This window comes from Patagioenas fasciata, chromosome 15 (genome assembly GCF_037038585.1).
Source record: "Patagioenas fasciata isolate bPatFas1 chromosome 15, bPatFas1.hap1, whole genome shotgun sequence".
NCBI lineage: Eukaryota > Metazoa > Chordata > Aves > Columbiformes > Columbidae > Patagioenas > Patagioenas fasciata.
In genome coordinates this window covers 13136501-13152762 of record NC_092534.1, presented here as the reverse complement: position 1 = coordinate 13152762, position 16262 = coordinate 13136501, and the positions used below count along the sequence as shown (strand labels likewise).

General features: G+C 47.6%; 1 protein-coding gene across 5 annotated transcripts in view; it reads right to left on the bottom strand.

The window, feature by feature from the left end:
- Window positions 1-16262, bottom strand: part of TOM1L2 (target of myb1 like 2 membrane trafficking protein) — a 57659-nt gene continuing 41397 nt past the window's right edge. For 2 of the 5 annotated variants that reach the window (XM_065850415.2, XM_071815322.1), the window contains exons 13-16: window positions 15787-15852; window positions 8374-8433; window positions 5949-5985; window positions 1-5427 (exon numbers count right to left, since the gene is read on the bottom strand). In XM_065850415.2, coding sequence (XP_065706487.2) covers window positions 5279-5427; window positions 5949-5985; window positions 8374-8433; window positions 15787-15852 — 312 coding nt within the window. In that variant the 3' untranslated portion in view covers window positions 1-5278. The remainder of the gene's footprint in view (window positions 5428-5948; window positions 5986-8373; window positions 8434-15786; window positions 15853-16262) is intronic. The other 3 variants (XM_065850416.2, XM_071815323.1, XM_071815324.1) reach the window with 2 other exon arrangements.

Genomic DNA, 16262 nt, shown 5'->3' with positions numbered 1-16262 from the left:
TCCAGGTCACACTAGTGGTGTATTTATTGGATTATCTCACATGCAGGAACCAAAGTAGAGATGATTTCTGGAGCAAGTTAAACAATGGCAGATTAATACAGTTGTATTGCCCTTAACATAAACACTTTCTACGTGAATATAGCAACATTTTAGTGTTGGGTTTCTTTGCTTTTTGTGTATTTTGTTCCTCTTTACATAGTCAACCTCTTTAAACAGTTATGTCCTCCTTCTCCCCCTACCCCGTTCCCAAACAAAAAAATATCCAATATCTTCAGTAAATAAATATTATCCACTTTTTCTCTGGAAAGCCTACAGTTGTAATATACAGAGAAGCTATTACACAGGTTACATTCGTAGGGTTAACGACAGCTCATAAGAACATGTACAGAATGAGGAGCTCGTACTCATAAAAACACGGAGCAGGGTGGGACGTTTGCCATCGGTTTGCCGTGGGAACTGGCACCGCAGCTCGGTGCGGCTCGGACGCATCGGCTCTCGGTGAAACGCAACCTCGTCTCAATCTGGGACGGGGAAGGAGGCAGGGACATGGAGCCGGGAGGCTGGGGCCGGCAGGGAGGGATGAGTGGACGCCCCCGGCAGCACCGGGGTTACCGCCAAGAAGGCTGTAAATCCACTCACTGATTACCTGCTTCATTATTTCCATAAAAATAACTCCTGAGCTGTTTTATTTTCCAGGGTGGGCTCCGCAAGCCTTGCGGTGAAGCATTTTGGAGGTAAACAATGAGCTGGCTGAGGATGGAGGTGCCACAGGCACTGCCCACTCCTCAGCACTCCCAGCAGCCGCAAGAGACCCGACAACTCATTAAAGGAATAAAACTGTTGAGGCGCTGCTGTGTTTGCCCTCCTGCTCTGAGTGTCCTGTCCTCGCACGTGAAAGCAGGAGAGCGTTGAGTGCAGAGGAACAGAACAGGCTGCGGTGGCCGAGGGGCGAGCGCCCAGCTCCTGCGGCAGCTTTTGGAGGGACCCATCGCCCCTACTGTCCCCACCCGGGGTCCAAAACCACCACTGGGGTCTGTTCTTCCACCACTGGAGGAAAACATCTCGCCACCGCAGCCAGCTCCGCGGAGCCCTCCATTTAAAAGCGGAAACGGCCAATGTATCCCATTTAAAAAAAGCGAATGAAGTCAAATGAATGGAAGTCCCCCCAAAAATCCTTCTTCAGCTTGGAGGTGTAAAACCAGCCCTGGAAACGGCCGAGCTGATCTGATCAGCACATTTCAGAGACATTGTGATAATCGGGAGGGGAAAGGTATGTTGGAGGCTACGTGAAGGTCCCAGTAAGGACCAGTTTCTGCATTTATGCTGTTCCCTTTAACAGACACCATGCTATGTTTTTATGAGCAATTCTCCTATGAGCCTTACCTACCTACTAAACACCCTAAATGTCTGTACAGCACATTGTTATCTATTACACCTGCGAAAGACGCAGCTGAAATCTACACATAACAATTAAAAAACCCAAAAGGATATATTTAAATAGAAACCATTCATTTCTTACATCTCAGCACATGAAGGGTTAACGGAAGAGGTTAAAAAACACACTGGAAAGAAAATATATTGACAAAATAAATATTTTAACCTAGAACAGGGTATGATTAGAACTTACAAAGGACCCCAATAATAATTTAGTGTCATTGAGTGTCAAGCTGCGATTCCTAATATGCCTAGAAAGCACTGGGATGTTATTTCCTATGGAAAGCGGATCAGGCTGCAGCTCCGTCCCTCTTCTCCCAAGTGTCGGAGCCACACGAGTCCTCTGCCCACTCGCACAGAGGAAGCACTTAGAGTGAAAGCAAAGGAAGAATAAACCGAGAGGTTGGTCTCCTGAAGTGAAAAACCCCTTCCCTTTCCTCCAGACCATTTCCACCGCTCAGGTTTTCTGCAGACCACAAGAGGACGGGGAAGATGAGAGATCCTGATACAGGACATTAGGGAAGCTCTAGGGCAGCTGTTATATTTGTTAAAGAAGGTTTGGGCTCAACCACACGCCCTGTCCCCTTCGGTGCTTCCAGCCCCTGTGTGCTCAGTCCACCAGAGCCAGGTCTGGTGGATCCCGGCTCCAAATTTAACTCCAAACCTTCATCAGACGCATCGAGTGTCCCACCAAAAGGATGTTTAAGCCTTCGCCCCAGGCTGAGCACACACCTCCCGAGCGCTGCCCTGCTCCCAGCAAAGCCACTGCTTGTACCAACGGCACCTGTCACCCCCTGCAAGCAGTGTCCTTGCTTTCCATGAGGTGACATGCGGTGTCAGCGGGGAGCACGGAGTCCCTCGAGTTGTGCCAACACACGCTCCTTCTCTCCCCTCAGTCCCAGCCTCCTTGTTTCATCTCTTTTACACCCTGGCTGGAGGGAGAAGTCACTGACAGCTCCGCAGGGTCTTCTGGAAAGGGACCAGATTCTCTCTATAGCAACAACTCGGAAGTCCCAGGACAGCTTTAGTGTTACAGAAAGCAGCAGCATTAACGTCCCTGCTCCCCCCCCATCTCTTTCTGCTTCAGGGTGGGGGAAGAAGGGCCAGCAAATCCGCAGCAAATCTGCCAGGGGGCTTGGTGACAGCGCTGGCAATATCCTCGTCACTCAGCATCATTCGACCATGTACCCACACTCGAGCAATGCGATTATCTCCTCTGGCTTGGCAGGGAAGCTGGATTAACATGCTTAGAATCACCTGATGTGGCCATTTACAGGGTCAATGTGTTTCAAGGATTTAGAAGAGAAAATACACATTTAAAACACCCACGGAGCTTTTTGCATTGACAGGAATACCAACAATTCATTCTGTGCTTGCAAGACTGCTCAAGCAATCACCCATCAGACGCTGCCTGAAATCAAACCAGCATCGCAGCAGAAGTTTCCTCAGGTTTCTGGGAGCTGGTGGCCCCATGTGATGTGTGGCAGCGAGGCAGGAGCTGGCAGCGGGGTGTCTGGGAGCTGATATCTGCGCGTGGGGCTCAGCGTGGGTTAAACAGCGAGGGCTGTGGGTGAGAGCAGACGTGACACCAAGGCAGGGTGTCCCGGCGCCTTCCATCAGCCACAGAGAAGATGAAATGGAGAGAAATCCTCTGCAGGCCCACATAAAAGGGCTTCAAGCGGGGAGAGGCCAGCAAGCAGGGAGAAGAGGCAGCTTGATCTCCAAGCTACCTCCATCCTTACACGGATTTTCGTTGTTCAGTTGCAAGCCACGCTGCTCTCTGCACAGCGCAGCGGCCGGGGGGCAGAGAGCTACGGAGCAGTGACGAGGTGCTGAGTCAGCGTGGGGGGTGGCGGGGCAGCTCCCCTGGGCCCAGCCACATACAGAGAGATCTTGGAAGAGGATGAGCAGGAACGGCACAGAGTGACATCTGAGTTGGGACGGCCTGGAAATCCTGCACCAAACAAGGCTTCCCTCCAAAGATTAATATGACCGCTCCCAAAGACCATCGGTGCTGCAGTCAGGCCATTTGGTGAAAGGTTTTATGTGTCACAACCTACCAAAGTGTGGGGTGCCCTAGAGAGTATGTTATGAGCTGAAATAGCTACGCTCAGATAAAAGCTTCTATCGCTTTCACATCAGCTGTTTATAGCACGGTTTCTTAGTCTAGAACAACTTTTGAGAGAGCTCGACACACATCGGCATCCCGGGAAGCCCAGACATGCCAAGTCAGAACAAAGTGGCTGGATGCCTGAGCCGACGAGCGCCCTGAGGAAGAGGAGCCGGAGCACTGCTGAACAGAGCGTTCATCTGATAAAGGATGGGGGATCCTCCTGCCGCGCAGCGTTCAGCTCTCTCTTTGATCCTGCCATCTTGCGCCACGGGCTTCCTACCGAGGAACGGGCTGGGAGACGCAGCGATGGCTGGGGCTGCCGGCTCCAGCTCTGCCTGTCAGCCCAGCACGGCGGGCACAGCGCACGCTGCAATCCCTCCTGGCAGCTCCTGCAAGAGCTGCGCTCTCGGCCCTGCTGCTGGCGAGCGAGCGAATACGCTTGTTTGCACAGACAGGAGGGAGACTGCAGCCCTGCAGGAGCTGGGAGTTAATAAAGGGGCAGAAGTATCCAAGGCCACTGCAAAAATTACAAATAGCAGAGCCACAACCATCCAACACTTTCTCAGACCCAAACCTAGAAGGAAATGAGGAGTTTCCCCTCCAGCACAGGCGGTTATGGCTAATTCCTGCACGCTAACCATCTCCCTCAGCATTTTCGTATGAACCTCTGTTGGGTTTGCCTCTTTTTCTCATACCCACCCCCAAGAACGAGCATGTCTGTCCTACCAGGCATGGCAGGGAATCCAGAAACCTCAGTTCACCCCTAGTCCATGAGCAAGTCCCATCCATCTGTGCGGATGTTACTTACAACAGCTGAGACAAATGCAGAGCTCTGCAGTCACTGAAGAAGGAATCTAAGGTAAGGAAAAAAAATAACGGAGCTATTTTAAATGGCAAACATACTAGAAAATATCCTCATGTGAGAATGCTCTCCCAAAGAGCAAAATGCTTCATGCACTAACCTTACAGCATCCATTTAGCTCAGCATTTTTCATTCCTGTCAACTGCCAGAGCTACTGGACATGGCTAACAGACTGCTTTCAAACTAGAGCAAGCCCAGATAAAACACAAGGAAAAAAATACCCTGTGAGATTTAGAATGCGAAGCGCCGCACCAAGTGGGGAAAAGCGACCACCATATGGTACCGGGAGATGTGTGAGTGGGAGAGTAAAGGATTTTAACTTGTGAAGCACATGTTGAAAGGGGAACAGTTGTTCCTTGCTGTCGAATCCGACACGAAAGCCAATACATTAACATTTTATCTAAAAATAAAGCTGCACTCCTCCTGAATGTTCCAGCTCAGTCAATTCCATGCTGATCGACAGAACAGTCTACTTGGCAGGACCTGCCTACAGAAGAGGATGATCCCAACAAAAATGGAAGGGCAAGGCCGCTCTCACCCCTCCGGTCCTTTGTTTCGACACGGTGTGACGTACTCATGCATTCTAAAGGGGTTTTTGGCATCAAGAGCCGGTTTTGCGCAGCTGGGATAGGAAGGAGGGGACTAAGCAGCGCTGGAGAATCGTGGTCTGGCAGAGGAATAGTGTTGGACTTAAATAGAAAGAGTCAGCTCGTGGGGGTAGATTGTTTGGGAGGAGGGAAAGAGAAGCAATCTATGAAATCTGGGGGAAAAGGGTCGTTGTTAGGTAAGTACTGTGAGAGGATGAAGTGGCCGCACGGCGACGTTCGCCCGCAGAGCACGGGGGTGGGAGGGCGGCTAAGGGTGAATCTTCACAGTGCAAAGAGGGCGTCCTCCGAGCGCTCCTGCTTTTTCCTGCCGGGAGGATTTGCTGGTGGGGTGGGGGCTTCCACGGGAGGGGACGGCAGGTTGGGGACCATCTCCGCCGCTTTGGCTCGCTCTTCTAAAAATTTGTCAAACTCTGCAATGCAAAAAAAAGAAGAAGGAAGACAGGTAAGAACTGAGGCTGCACATGGAGCCCGGGGACGGAGGTTGGCAGGGTCTGAAATCCCAGCGCCTGGCGTCCTGTCAGGCCGTGTTCGCAGGCACTTGTACAGCCTGACTTCCTCAGGACAGGGCACAGATGTCCTTTGAGACACTCCAGCTCAGGCAGCAGAGGGAATCAAACCCATGCTACGCCATCGGCTGTGACAGAAGCCGGGAAACATCATTCCAAAGGGCTGAGCAGCTCGGGGACACATTCCTGCTGGCACAAACGCAGTGCAGAGCCAAGGAAGATGGCAGAACAGTGCTTACAGCCAGGAGGGCTGCTCACACCATAAATACTTTCTATTTTTTTTCTCTCTAAAATGCTCTCTTCTCGCCTCTCCGAGTGCAGAAGGATTTGCTGGGAGAAGTCAGCATCTCAGCAGGATCAATGCAGAGAATTCAGTCTGCGCATTAACCTGGGAATGGCTCATGGCCAGCGGCATCTCTGCTTACCTTCACTGGTCACTCCTTCTTCCAGCTCCTCGCCTTTCTGCAATTGGAACAAAAAGGTGTGTGAACGCACAGGCAATGCTCCCCCTTCGCTATTATCCTCTACCCACATTTAATGCAAACGGACAGTTTCCAGCACTCGTTTCCACATATTAACTATATGAGCAAGAGAACAAGCGCTAGAGATGCTTCTGAAGGCGGCTGGTGCACAGCTAAACTCTCCCCGTTGGACCCGAATGGCAGTCCGGCCGCCGTTTCCACTTCAGACAGTTGCCCTGCTCAAAAACTGATCCGTGCGAGTCACATAAACACTGTGCAAGGTGCCATCTTTTGTCACACAGTCCTTTAAAAAGTCAGGGCTGCGGTTTGCATTGTGTCTTCAAATAAAAATGCACTTTTAAGCTGACAAAGGACAAATGCTGCAAAATAGTTGGGGGCCAATGTTCCTCCTGTGGGAGTTCATTTCAGATTGCATATAAAAATCTAGAAGCTTTCCTGGCATCCGGGCTGTACAAAGGCAGGACTGGGTGGGCTGGATGAAAGATGCTGATGGGCATACAAAGGCTGAGCATTTCAACATGCAAACTGCCAACAGTGCTTCAATAAGGAAATTAAAAGTCCGAGTATCTGGCATCCTTTTCTATCTATTAGGATGTTACTACTTGAAAACCTCATGTTGGACCTGCTTTGAAAAATAAACGTATTTGTCCACAGCCTGGTTTCTCTGTCACGGGAGTGGGAACGTACTGATTGGCATCACAAAGGATTTTAATGCCTGAGAATTAATGCCATCCAGCAGCTACCAGCTTTCTACTGCACAGAGGTTTCCAAGGGTACACACAGCAGCCGCTGCTTCACATGCAGAAATACTGTTTGTTCCAATGTACCCCGAAAAGGGTAAGGAAACAACAAACCATTAGCTAAACTAACCTGTAACTTCCTCAGCTGGGAAGCAGAGAAACGAAACGAACCATCAATCAATAAAAAAGGAGGGGAAGAATCCAGAATGGAAACCAAAAATCCAGTTCAAACTTTCTCAGAGGGCATCTTTGTGCTGCACCCGCCCATGGCCGGGGGGACCGGGGACAAGGCAGTCAGTGCAGTGACAGTGGTGAGACCCCCAGGCTTGTCCGGGCATTTACACATTTACACAGCAGTTCTCTGCTTTGCTCTTTTTGAGCAAGACGGTCTAGGGGATGACAGACGGACAGAGCTGCCTCGGTATCTCGCCATTAAGATCTTCTCTCCCGTTAAATTAATTTAAATGGCAAAGACAAAAGTTTACTGGTTAAGCAGAGTGGATATGCTACGTTTACTGTGTTTCTTTAACAAAATGAGGCTGGTTTGTAATTAAATTTGGAAATGACTGTTTTGAGGCCTGAGAAAATGACCTGCACCTGAAGCGCAGTGACATTTCAGAGACAGCCAACCTTGAACACCGAAACCCAGCATCTGCTTAAGGAGCATTTTCTTCCTTTGAGTACAGTTGGCTCCTCCGGTGCTGGAGCGAGGGCTGATGAGCTGGGGAGCGGAGCCTGAACCCCACAGGAACAATGAGGGGCTGGGGGACCCTAGGAACAGGGAGTTTTCTGGGGACGGTCCCTGAAGTCATAAGAAATAATGGAAGGAGACAATCTGTAGGGATACGGTGACCACAAGGAAATGGTTCAGCTCACTAAATGATGTTTAAAAGAAGAGTCTGAAACGCAGCCTACCGCCCATCCCCAAAATTCACTTGGTTAATTTGAGTCAGATGCTTACGTTAAAAAAAGAGACTGGAATAAATGTGTACTGGCTGGGACTGCTTAAACCAAATGTGTTCTGGCACAGCAAAACAAACTGCAGAATGACGGAAAAGCTACTTTTAGTTCTATGTCTTGTTTGTTTGTTTAATAATCACCAGACGATAATCATTTAGGAGAAACTGAAAGTTATAAACATCGAAGAGCGACTGTTACAAATTTTTATTATTACCATTGTGAAACATGTCAAGATCGCTTGCCAATTTAACAAAGACATCTCAATTTGAAAGGAGTCTAAGCCCCAATTCAGCATGCGTGGACGTACGCACGGACGTGGATCCTGGCAAAGCTTTAAAAGCGTGCTTTAAGTTCAGTGGAGAACACAGATGATAAACTTCAGCACATGTTTAAAAGCTTTCCTATATGGGGACCTGGAACGCATGCTATTCTGTGCTGTTAATGTGATGTGAAAATATAACAACTCAGAGAAAAAGAATGTTTTGATTGAATTGCTGAACACAACCCTATCTCCTCTTGCTTAGATATTCCCCTCAAAGGGAAATATAAGATCTAGAATTTTCACTTCTTCTCATTATGAGAAGTACCAGTAACTCAGCAATGCATTGAAAGTTATCCGTACAAGTGCTATTGCCCATGTGAAAAATGAAAATATAAAGAAGTCTCACCAAGTCGGTACTGAGCCACTCCTCAATGTCATCCATGACAGAGGACTGTGCAACAGGGATCTAGGGAGTGCAGCGAGAGAACAGCAAGGCAGGCAAAAACCAAAACACATCCACAATCATGGCCACAGAGCGATGGAAAACGCCAGAAAGAAGATTAAAAACAAAACAAAAACAAAGATGTAAGAATGTGCTGGAAAAAAAAAAAAAGAGGCAACAAAATATAAATGGCATTTCAAATAAAGAAACACTTTGAAAGGAAATTATGAACAACAAGGCTAAAAAAAAAACAAGAGAAAGATTATGGGGAATGATGTGACTCAATGCCAGCGTAAGATGGGTAACTTCTCGACCACATATTAAAACCATCAAGATAGACTGATGATTCTAATCTTGATCGTGAAAAGCTTTTAAGGGTAGAATACTGGATATCAGTTAGGTTTTGAAATGTTAAATTTCCACCTTTTGTTTTTTTCAATGAGTATTAGCCACAGCGAAGGGTCAGCTAAAAGAGGGGCTCAAAGTCTTCAGGCAACACTCCTACAAAAACAATTTGATTTTGAGCGCAGGGCACACAGTCGCGTTTCCTTCCAGACCCTCCTCCCACACCACCCAGCCTCGGCACACCAGTTTAAAGCAAAACGGTCCCAGTTCCCTGTCCCCATTCCTCTGCCAAAGGTGACCCTGTCGCAGCAGAACCCAACGTGTGCTGGTGCAAAGTGCGGAGTCCTAATGGTGAAGGCGAGGAGGAGGATGGGGCGGAGGAGCAGAGCGCGACGTGCATCCTCCCGGCACTGCCCCGCGGTGCTGCAGCCAGGCCACCAGGGCCTGCCGCTCACAGAGGGCTTCATAGAAAGGCAGGGGAGGTTTTCTTCCCCTCCTGAGATAAAACCGCTCGTGTGTGATTGCGACAGGCAGCACAGAGTGCTGCAGGGAAGCTGGGAGAGAACAGGAGCTGAGGGGAGACCTTCTGATCTCTGAACTGCCTGAAAGGAGCTTGGAGCCAGGGGGGGTCGGGCTCTGCTCCCCAGGAACAAGCGCCAGGAGCAGAGGAAACGGCCTCAAGTTGTGCTGGGGGAGGTTGAGGTTGGATCTGGGGAACAATTTCTTCCCCAAAGGGCTGTGGGGCATTGGAACAGGCTGCCCAGGGCAGTGCTGGAGTCACCATCCCTGGAGGGGTTGAGCAGATGCAGATGAGGTTCTCAGGGACATGGGGCAGTGTCAGGGGTGGGGTAACGATTGGACTCGATGATCTTGGGGGTCTCTTCCCACCAAAATGATTCTGTGATTCTATGATTCTATTTCACAAAGCACTACAGGGTCAGCGAAGGGAAATTCCTGCGTGCGAGGTGTAGAATTTCCTGACTGAACTACAACACAGGGCTACAGAAGTAAACAGGAAAACGCCACAATAGATCTCGTAAGGACAATTTGAAAAACATTTGGAAAGCAACGTGGGACACGCAAGTTCCATGCCAGAGCACAGCAGCTGAGCAGTGGGGCTGGCGGCAGGAGACCTCGCTCTCCGAGGAAAAAGAGGCGTCAGGAGTTGTCCACGGCTTTGTCTGAAACCTCTCACAGGAGGAAGAGCTGACAGAGGCTTTGCAGATGAATTCCCTGGGAGATGTAGCTTTGTCATGGATTTCTCATGGAAGAAGACACAGACACTGAATTACAGAGGCAGCAGCAGAGGTTGGTGCAGTTTAGTGGAGCTCCTCAAGAATTTTTGTCTTCTAATCAAGTGGCGCTTTGTGCTGAGGAGGTCAATTAAGCCCTTGCTTGAGGTCAGGTCGCTAAGGTGGGTTAGTTGTGTCAAGGGACTGGAAATCCAGGGCTCAATCCAAATCACTTCTCACCAAGAGAGGCACCAGGAAGATGGTTTGGCTCTGACTCTGCACGTTGCTGGACAAAGTGCACATGACAGATCCAAGAAGGGTCAGAGGTACAAGCAGAAAATAGGTTGCTGCAGTTTCCTTTGGAAAGGCCAGATTTAGGATAATTCCCTCTTTTTAATTTGCAATGGAGAACTGGATCATGCACATATAACACAGTGTTCTGAAGCTGCTGTGAGCTGGCCCAGAGGGCCATTACCAACTCTACAGACACCTTCCAACGTGTTCCTTCCCAAGGACAAGTTGCATCTTGTAGAACTGACTTGTTAGTTTAACAGCATTGGAAAATCTTGGCTTCAGGGATAGAAAGCAATGAATTTATCCAGCCTACAGCAAGCTAAAACCTCCTGCAGAAGTTCACTGCTGTCTCTCTCCTGTATTGCTCAATACTACACAAATAAGTTACACTTCGGAAGGTGTCACCTTCAGAGCTGCCGGCCAGTTTGCAGCTCAGAAAGGTCCTTATGTTTCTTTAAGGATAAAAAAAATAATGTATGGAGGGGAGGAGGTAAACAGCAGGTTTTTCACTTTTCTGTGAATAAAATAAGAGCCGCTGTTCTAAAAAGTGTGGTGGTACCTTGGTCCCTGTATTAGGAGGAACAGCAACTCACATCCTGGTTAACCTGAAAACACAAGAGGTGACTGAGCAAGACAGCTCAGCAGCCCAGGAGCCTGCGCTGTTGTGTTTTGTAAGATTGAAAACAAAAGAAAGAAGAAAAAAGGGAATTCTACTTTCAGACAGATCTACTTTATATAACAGTAACCTCGGAAGTGCAAGAACACTTCTCGCAGGTCATCCATAAGAAGCGGAGAGAGCTGTGAGATAAACACTGGAACATGTCAGCCCTTTGCTGTTCAGCACTGACCTTTTAAAAAGCTGCCCCGTCTTCCCAGGAGAGACAAGGCTTTGGACCTATTGCTCCTTCCCCGCTCAACCTTCCAATTTACTTTCCTCAGACTCTGAGCCCCATTTTTCCACATAAAACATGGGTTAAACGTATCAGGTTTAATTTAAGAATAAAGAGGAGGGAAACTCTCCAGAGTAACTGGAAGTTTTAAAATGTTTTGACTATAACATTGTACCATTTCTACTCCATTTGAAGCTGACCACACACAGAAGTTCATTTTTTGCCAGTCGGTTGTGTACTTGGCAAGGCTCTCGCTTCCAAAAGCTCTAAACTGAAGAATGTGGAGGGGAGTTGTGTTAAAACTAATCCCCTAAAACACGACAGAAGCAATGTAAAAATAAATTAGCTAGTTTACACATTAAAAAAGACAACAGTGTCTGGGAACAAACGGCAGTGGCAGCCGCGGACTACATGGAAATGGCTCCAGAATGGGATACAGTCTCGTTAATACTTTGATTATGCAAATATACATGGTCTAGTGAAGCTCAGTCTTGGTGAGGCAGCTCCCCAGATAGTCAGTGTTGGCTGCAAGAGTTGGCTTTGTAACAACACTGCGATTTCTTTGTTAAAAGTGTATACTCAAAGTAAATGGAAATTAAGCCACAAAATATTTTGGGGTACTTTAAGTAACTGGCTTTAATTAAAAGTTGGGCTCATTGTTCAAATTCCTTTTTTTATTTAGCCTTTGAAAACCCTACAAATGGGATCATCTCAACAGTCCTGAAAAGGAAATGGGAAAGGAGGGTTGGGAGAACAAAAAGCAAGAGTTCAATCTCACAAAACCCACAGGAATCTGGAATTCAGGTTCATACCTAAGTTAGATGGTGTTGGTGTTCGCACTAGCAATCAAAAGCCAAAGAGTATTGCCAATATATTTCCTCAGAAGTCATAAAATCCAATATTCTACCCTTAAAAAGACAGTTTAAGGTTATTATTATCACATTTTATTTCTATTAAAAATGATCCCTCTGGAAAAGAAGCAGGTATGAAACGACAATTCAGGTCTCTAGGTGAGCTCATTAATGTTCTTAAAATGTTTAACAAGGTTCATGCTAATTGTTGCTAGACTACTGCCTTGTCATAGCTTAGTTAATTCTACTCCTTTCTAGATGTTTAGCAAAGCTGACACTGGTACTCGGTTATCTGCTCTTCACCCCCCAGTTAGAAATAGTAAGGAAAGGTCCGTCATCCCCATGGTAGCACAACTAGAGCCTCCGATGCAGCCTAGCAGCCTATTCCAGCTTACTACTCCAGGCTTACCATCTATTTAAAGCTGCTGTGATCTCGAAATAGCCTCCTGGCCTCAATATTAGAACATGTTTGACTCGACACGTAAGGATTGAATTAGCTACTTGATGACTTGGAACGGTGTTTACACATCGCGTGGACGGGGAAGGCAGGAGTTCAGGGGTGGTGTGTTCCCCAGCACAGCCCGTTGTGCCCCAACAACCACCAGCCCGGCTGGATCCGATGGGCACGTCCTGCACAGGGGGTATCACGCTGTCCTTGGAGAGTGCTCCGTTAACATGCCACGGCTGAATGGGTAATGAAGGCCACGTGGTCTTCAGAACAAGGGAACATGGGGTCCTACGACCCCGAAGAAATGAGATCTTCACACCCAAAGTTTGGCCACAATTCAAGCGCTTTAGTTTCCGAGAAGATGACGCCTTTCAACCGTCTCCTGTTACCAAGTCATTTCCACATCTTAGATCCTATCTCTCTATTGAAGGCACCCACAGCGGCACCCCACTTTGTTCCTAATTAACAACATCTCAGCCAAGGGTTCGTTTAATCTTTACTCACATTACTATAGAGAGGAATCTCCTCTCCAGGCAGGAGTGCTGCTGGTGGCCAGGACGCAATGCCCAAAGTTGTTCATCTCACTTTCTGTGAATTCTGGTTCAGCTTCATTCTTCCCCTGTCACTGTCCCAAATACCGTCTGTCCTGATGTGGTGGCTTAAGCAACACCTGCTCCTCACTTTTGTAAACAAATACCCACGTGGTGAGTGGGGTGACAGGTTCTAACAAATGAATATATTAATATATCCATGCAAATCTCAATAGGTGCCCGAACTCGTGAGAAGGGAACCGGGAATTACCTGCACTAAAATGTGGTAGCCTGGTGCTAAAGTCTGTGCCTAAGAGCTGCTGATACAGACCCCTGTGTGACACATGCTTGGCCTAATTCGCAAAAATCCAGATCTAACGCTGCAAACAGATTTGGTACCGAAGAGCTCAGCTGACAGCCCTAAACCTCATTTGAACCAGGAACATTTCCTGCAGATATCGTTTTGTCTGCGTTAGTTCTGTCAGCATAGCTGGAATGGCTAAAGGTGTGGTTTGCATCTCTGTGGTCCAGGCACCACCTTGTCAGCAGAACTGAGCTGCGGATTAAGCTGAAACAGAAACAATGCTGCCAAATTCACTGGGAGAGCACACACGGAGCCCTGGGTGAGCCTCCCTCTGCAGAGGTGTGTTGGTGAACCGGGATGCACAGAAACGGAGTGGGAAGAACTCACCCCTACGCTTAAACATATCACAGTTTGGAAAGAACAATGTCAGGCCATGAGGGATGCGAATCCCCCTCTGGCAGGTGGGGAATAACCTTTCAGTGGTCTCAGTGTTGCACAGACATAGGTAACAGCCGTGCCAGCTGCTCCCTCTTTCTCTCTCATTCCTAAGTACCAAAGAATGTGCACATCAAGTTCATACCTGGGACGCTAGTTATTCTGCTGGTATTGCAAATGCTACAAAGTTGTATTAATAAATACAGTTAAGAACTACATCCAGTTAAGAGAGAAACGGAGTTAATGATTAGTTTAGTTTTATTTTAGGTATTTCTCTCTCATATTTAGCACACAAACAAGGTGACAGGCTTGTAAGAGCAGCGACTGGCTGGACAGCCAGATCCCCTTCCCTCCCCAGATCCGTATGTCTCCGTGAATGCTGCAGTATCCTTTTTCCAGACTGAATAACCACAAGCCAACGAACGAATATTGTGCTTGTTTTTTTAATAAAGCAGTGGTGCCAGCGGTGCGAACAGCAGGGGTGCCGATTTCATGCTTCCCTGCTCTCGTAAACAGCGGAAAGGCAAAGAAGAGGAACTAACTCAATCACTGGATTATTCATTATGGATGAACATCTAACAGCGGCATCGCACATCTCTGGCTGCAACGGAGCCACCCAAAAGCAAGAGTCTCTGTGAACCACAGTCAACAGGATCAGAGGCAAAGCGAGAGCTGCTCATTTTACAGCTTTTTCATGCTCACGTTACCAGCTGTGGGTCTCTGACAATCACTGAAACGAAATTCTGGCTCCTCACGGGGGGCACCTGCAGCTGGGTTTACCCAGGCACAGAACTGCTTTTGGGTGCTTGCACAGGCAGGCAGAGGTGACCGTACATATGCACGTGTCCAAATCACTGTGCACACACCAGCCATGCAGATGTCTGACAAATTCACAAACCAGCCCTCAGAAAATAACCTGGATTAGCCCTAAACCTGGAAGAATAAATGCAAAGTGTTTCACAGAGTTGGTGCACTCTGATATTGCACACTCTGGATTTTCTCGACCTTAAACTCTCCGGGATGTTTCTCTTTTTAAGCACTGGGCAGCTATGTCCGGGGTATTCAAGGCATTCCCATTCTACCGGCCTCCTGACACGCAGCCCAGCCCATGGGGAATTCGGCACTGCCCCCTTCCCAGCTCAGCTGCAGCCAGGACTTTCCCAGGAGCACTTTGTAGTTTGGTCACATTATTGTTACTAATCTCAGACACTTAGTGATAGATTATATTGTCCAAAAATACAAAATTTGTCTTAGAACTTGGCTTTAAGGCATAGCTGAGGCTATTTTTTACCTACTTCTGACTTGTGCACTTAAAGCAGGGTTTTGAACTTCTCTCTGCAAACGTGTTGACGAAGGACAACTTCAAACAAGGTCACAATGTGCAAAGATTCAGCGAGCTTCAGAAGCTTGATTTTATCAGAGCACTGGCATCACTGGACACAGGAATTAAATCCTTAAAGCCAGAAATACTATTGTACCTTTTGGAGTCTGAATCCTAATGCCAGTGTAATTCCCTGACTGGGATGGAAGGCGTCAATCTGGGTAGCAGTTCTCCCATTCCCTTTCTTTCATGCAGAACTATCCTTACACTACCCAATTAATTTAGGTACAATCCTACAAGCTCCGTATGTTTATTCTAGACCATGAAGTTAAGGACTACCAGAAGAAGCTGCTTTAAAGACATGTAGAAAGTGTTCTCTTCATGAACAAGAACCATGAGACTTGTGTTTATCCCTCGAAAAGCGGATACTGCATAAATAAATCAAGACAGTATAAGGAACCAGTCGGATCCCCAGGCCTCTTCTTGAGGTGATGTGGGGTCCTACAAATGATTCGGTTGGTTACAGGCCTTCGTGCTAGATAAATCAGAAGTCAGTGCAAATCTTTCCCTTTGCCCCAGGTAATGACGTAGGTGGGAAATAAACTCCTTGTACTGTCTGATTTTGAGTGGTTCGGTAGGGCAGGACAAGAGGTGAATGGAGGATGGTTATTCTAGGTAAGGGGACTGGGGTGGGCAGTAGGAATTGCTTCACTGGTGAAGTCCTCACCATTCCTTGTGTAATTAGCCACTTGTCTATGGGCTCCATGTCTGAGTTCCCACCTTTACCTCTCCTCTGTGTTGAGAACAGCAAGGTCCATAAGAGAGAAACCACAGCAACAACCCGTGATAAAGTAAAAGCAGCAAGTTAAAAACTTCAGATAGACATACACACACACACAGCTGTCTGTGAGCTCCTGGCAGCAGCTGCATCCCCCTCTGCTGCCTGCCAGCTCTGTCCGTGGAGGGACAGAGTTCACCCTACCCCTGCACTTCATACAGACAGTTCACAGAATTTTAGCACTTCCTCCATGCTGATATTTAAAAAATATATATATATATAAACCAAAATAAAGTGAGGCTGATGTTTGTCATCTTCTTAGAAGGAGAAAAAGAGTAGGCTATACAACCTCCTAAATCAGTCAGGCTTTACTGGAAACACTAGTTTTACGCACTGTGGAGTTTCCCTTGTTTATAAAGCTGAGT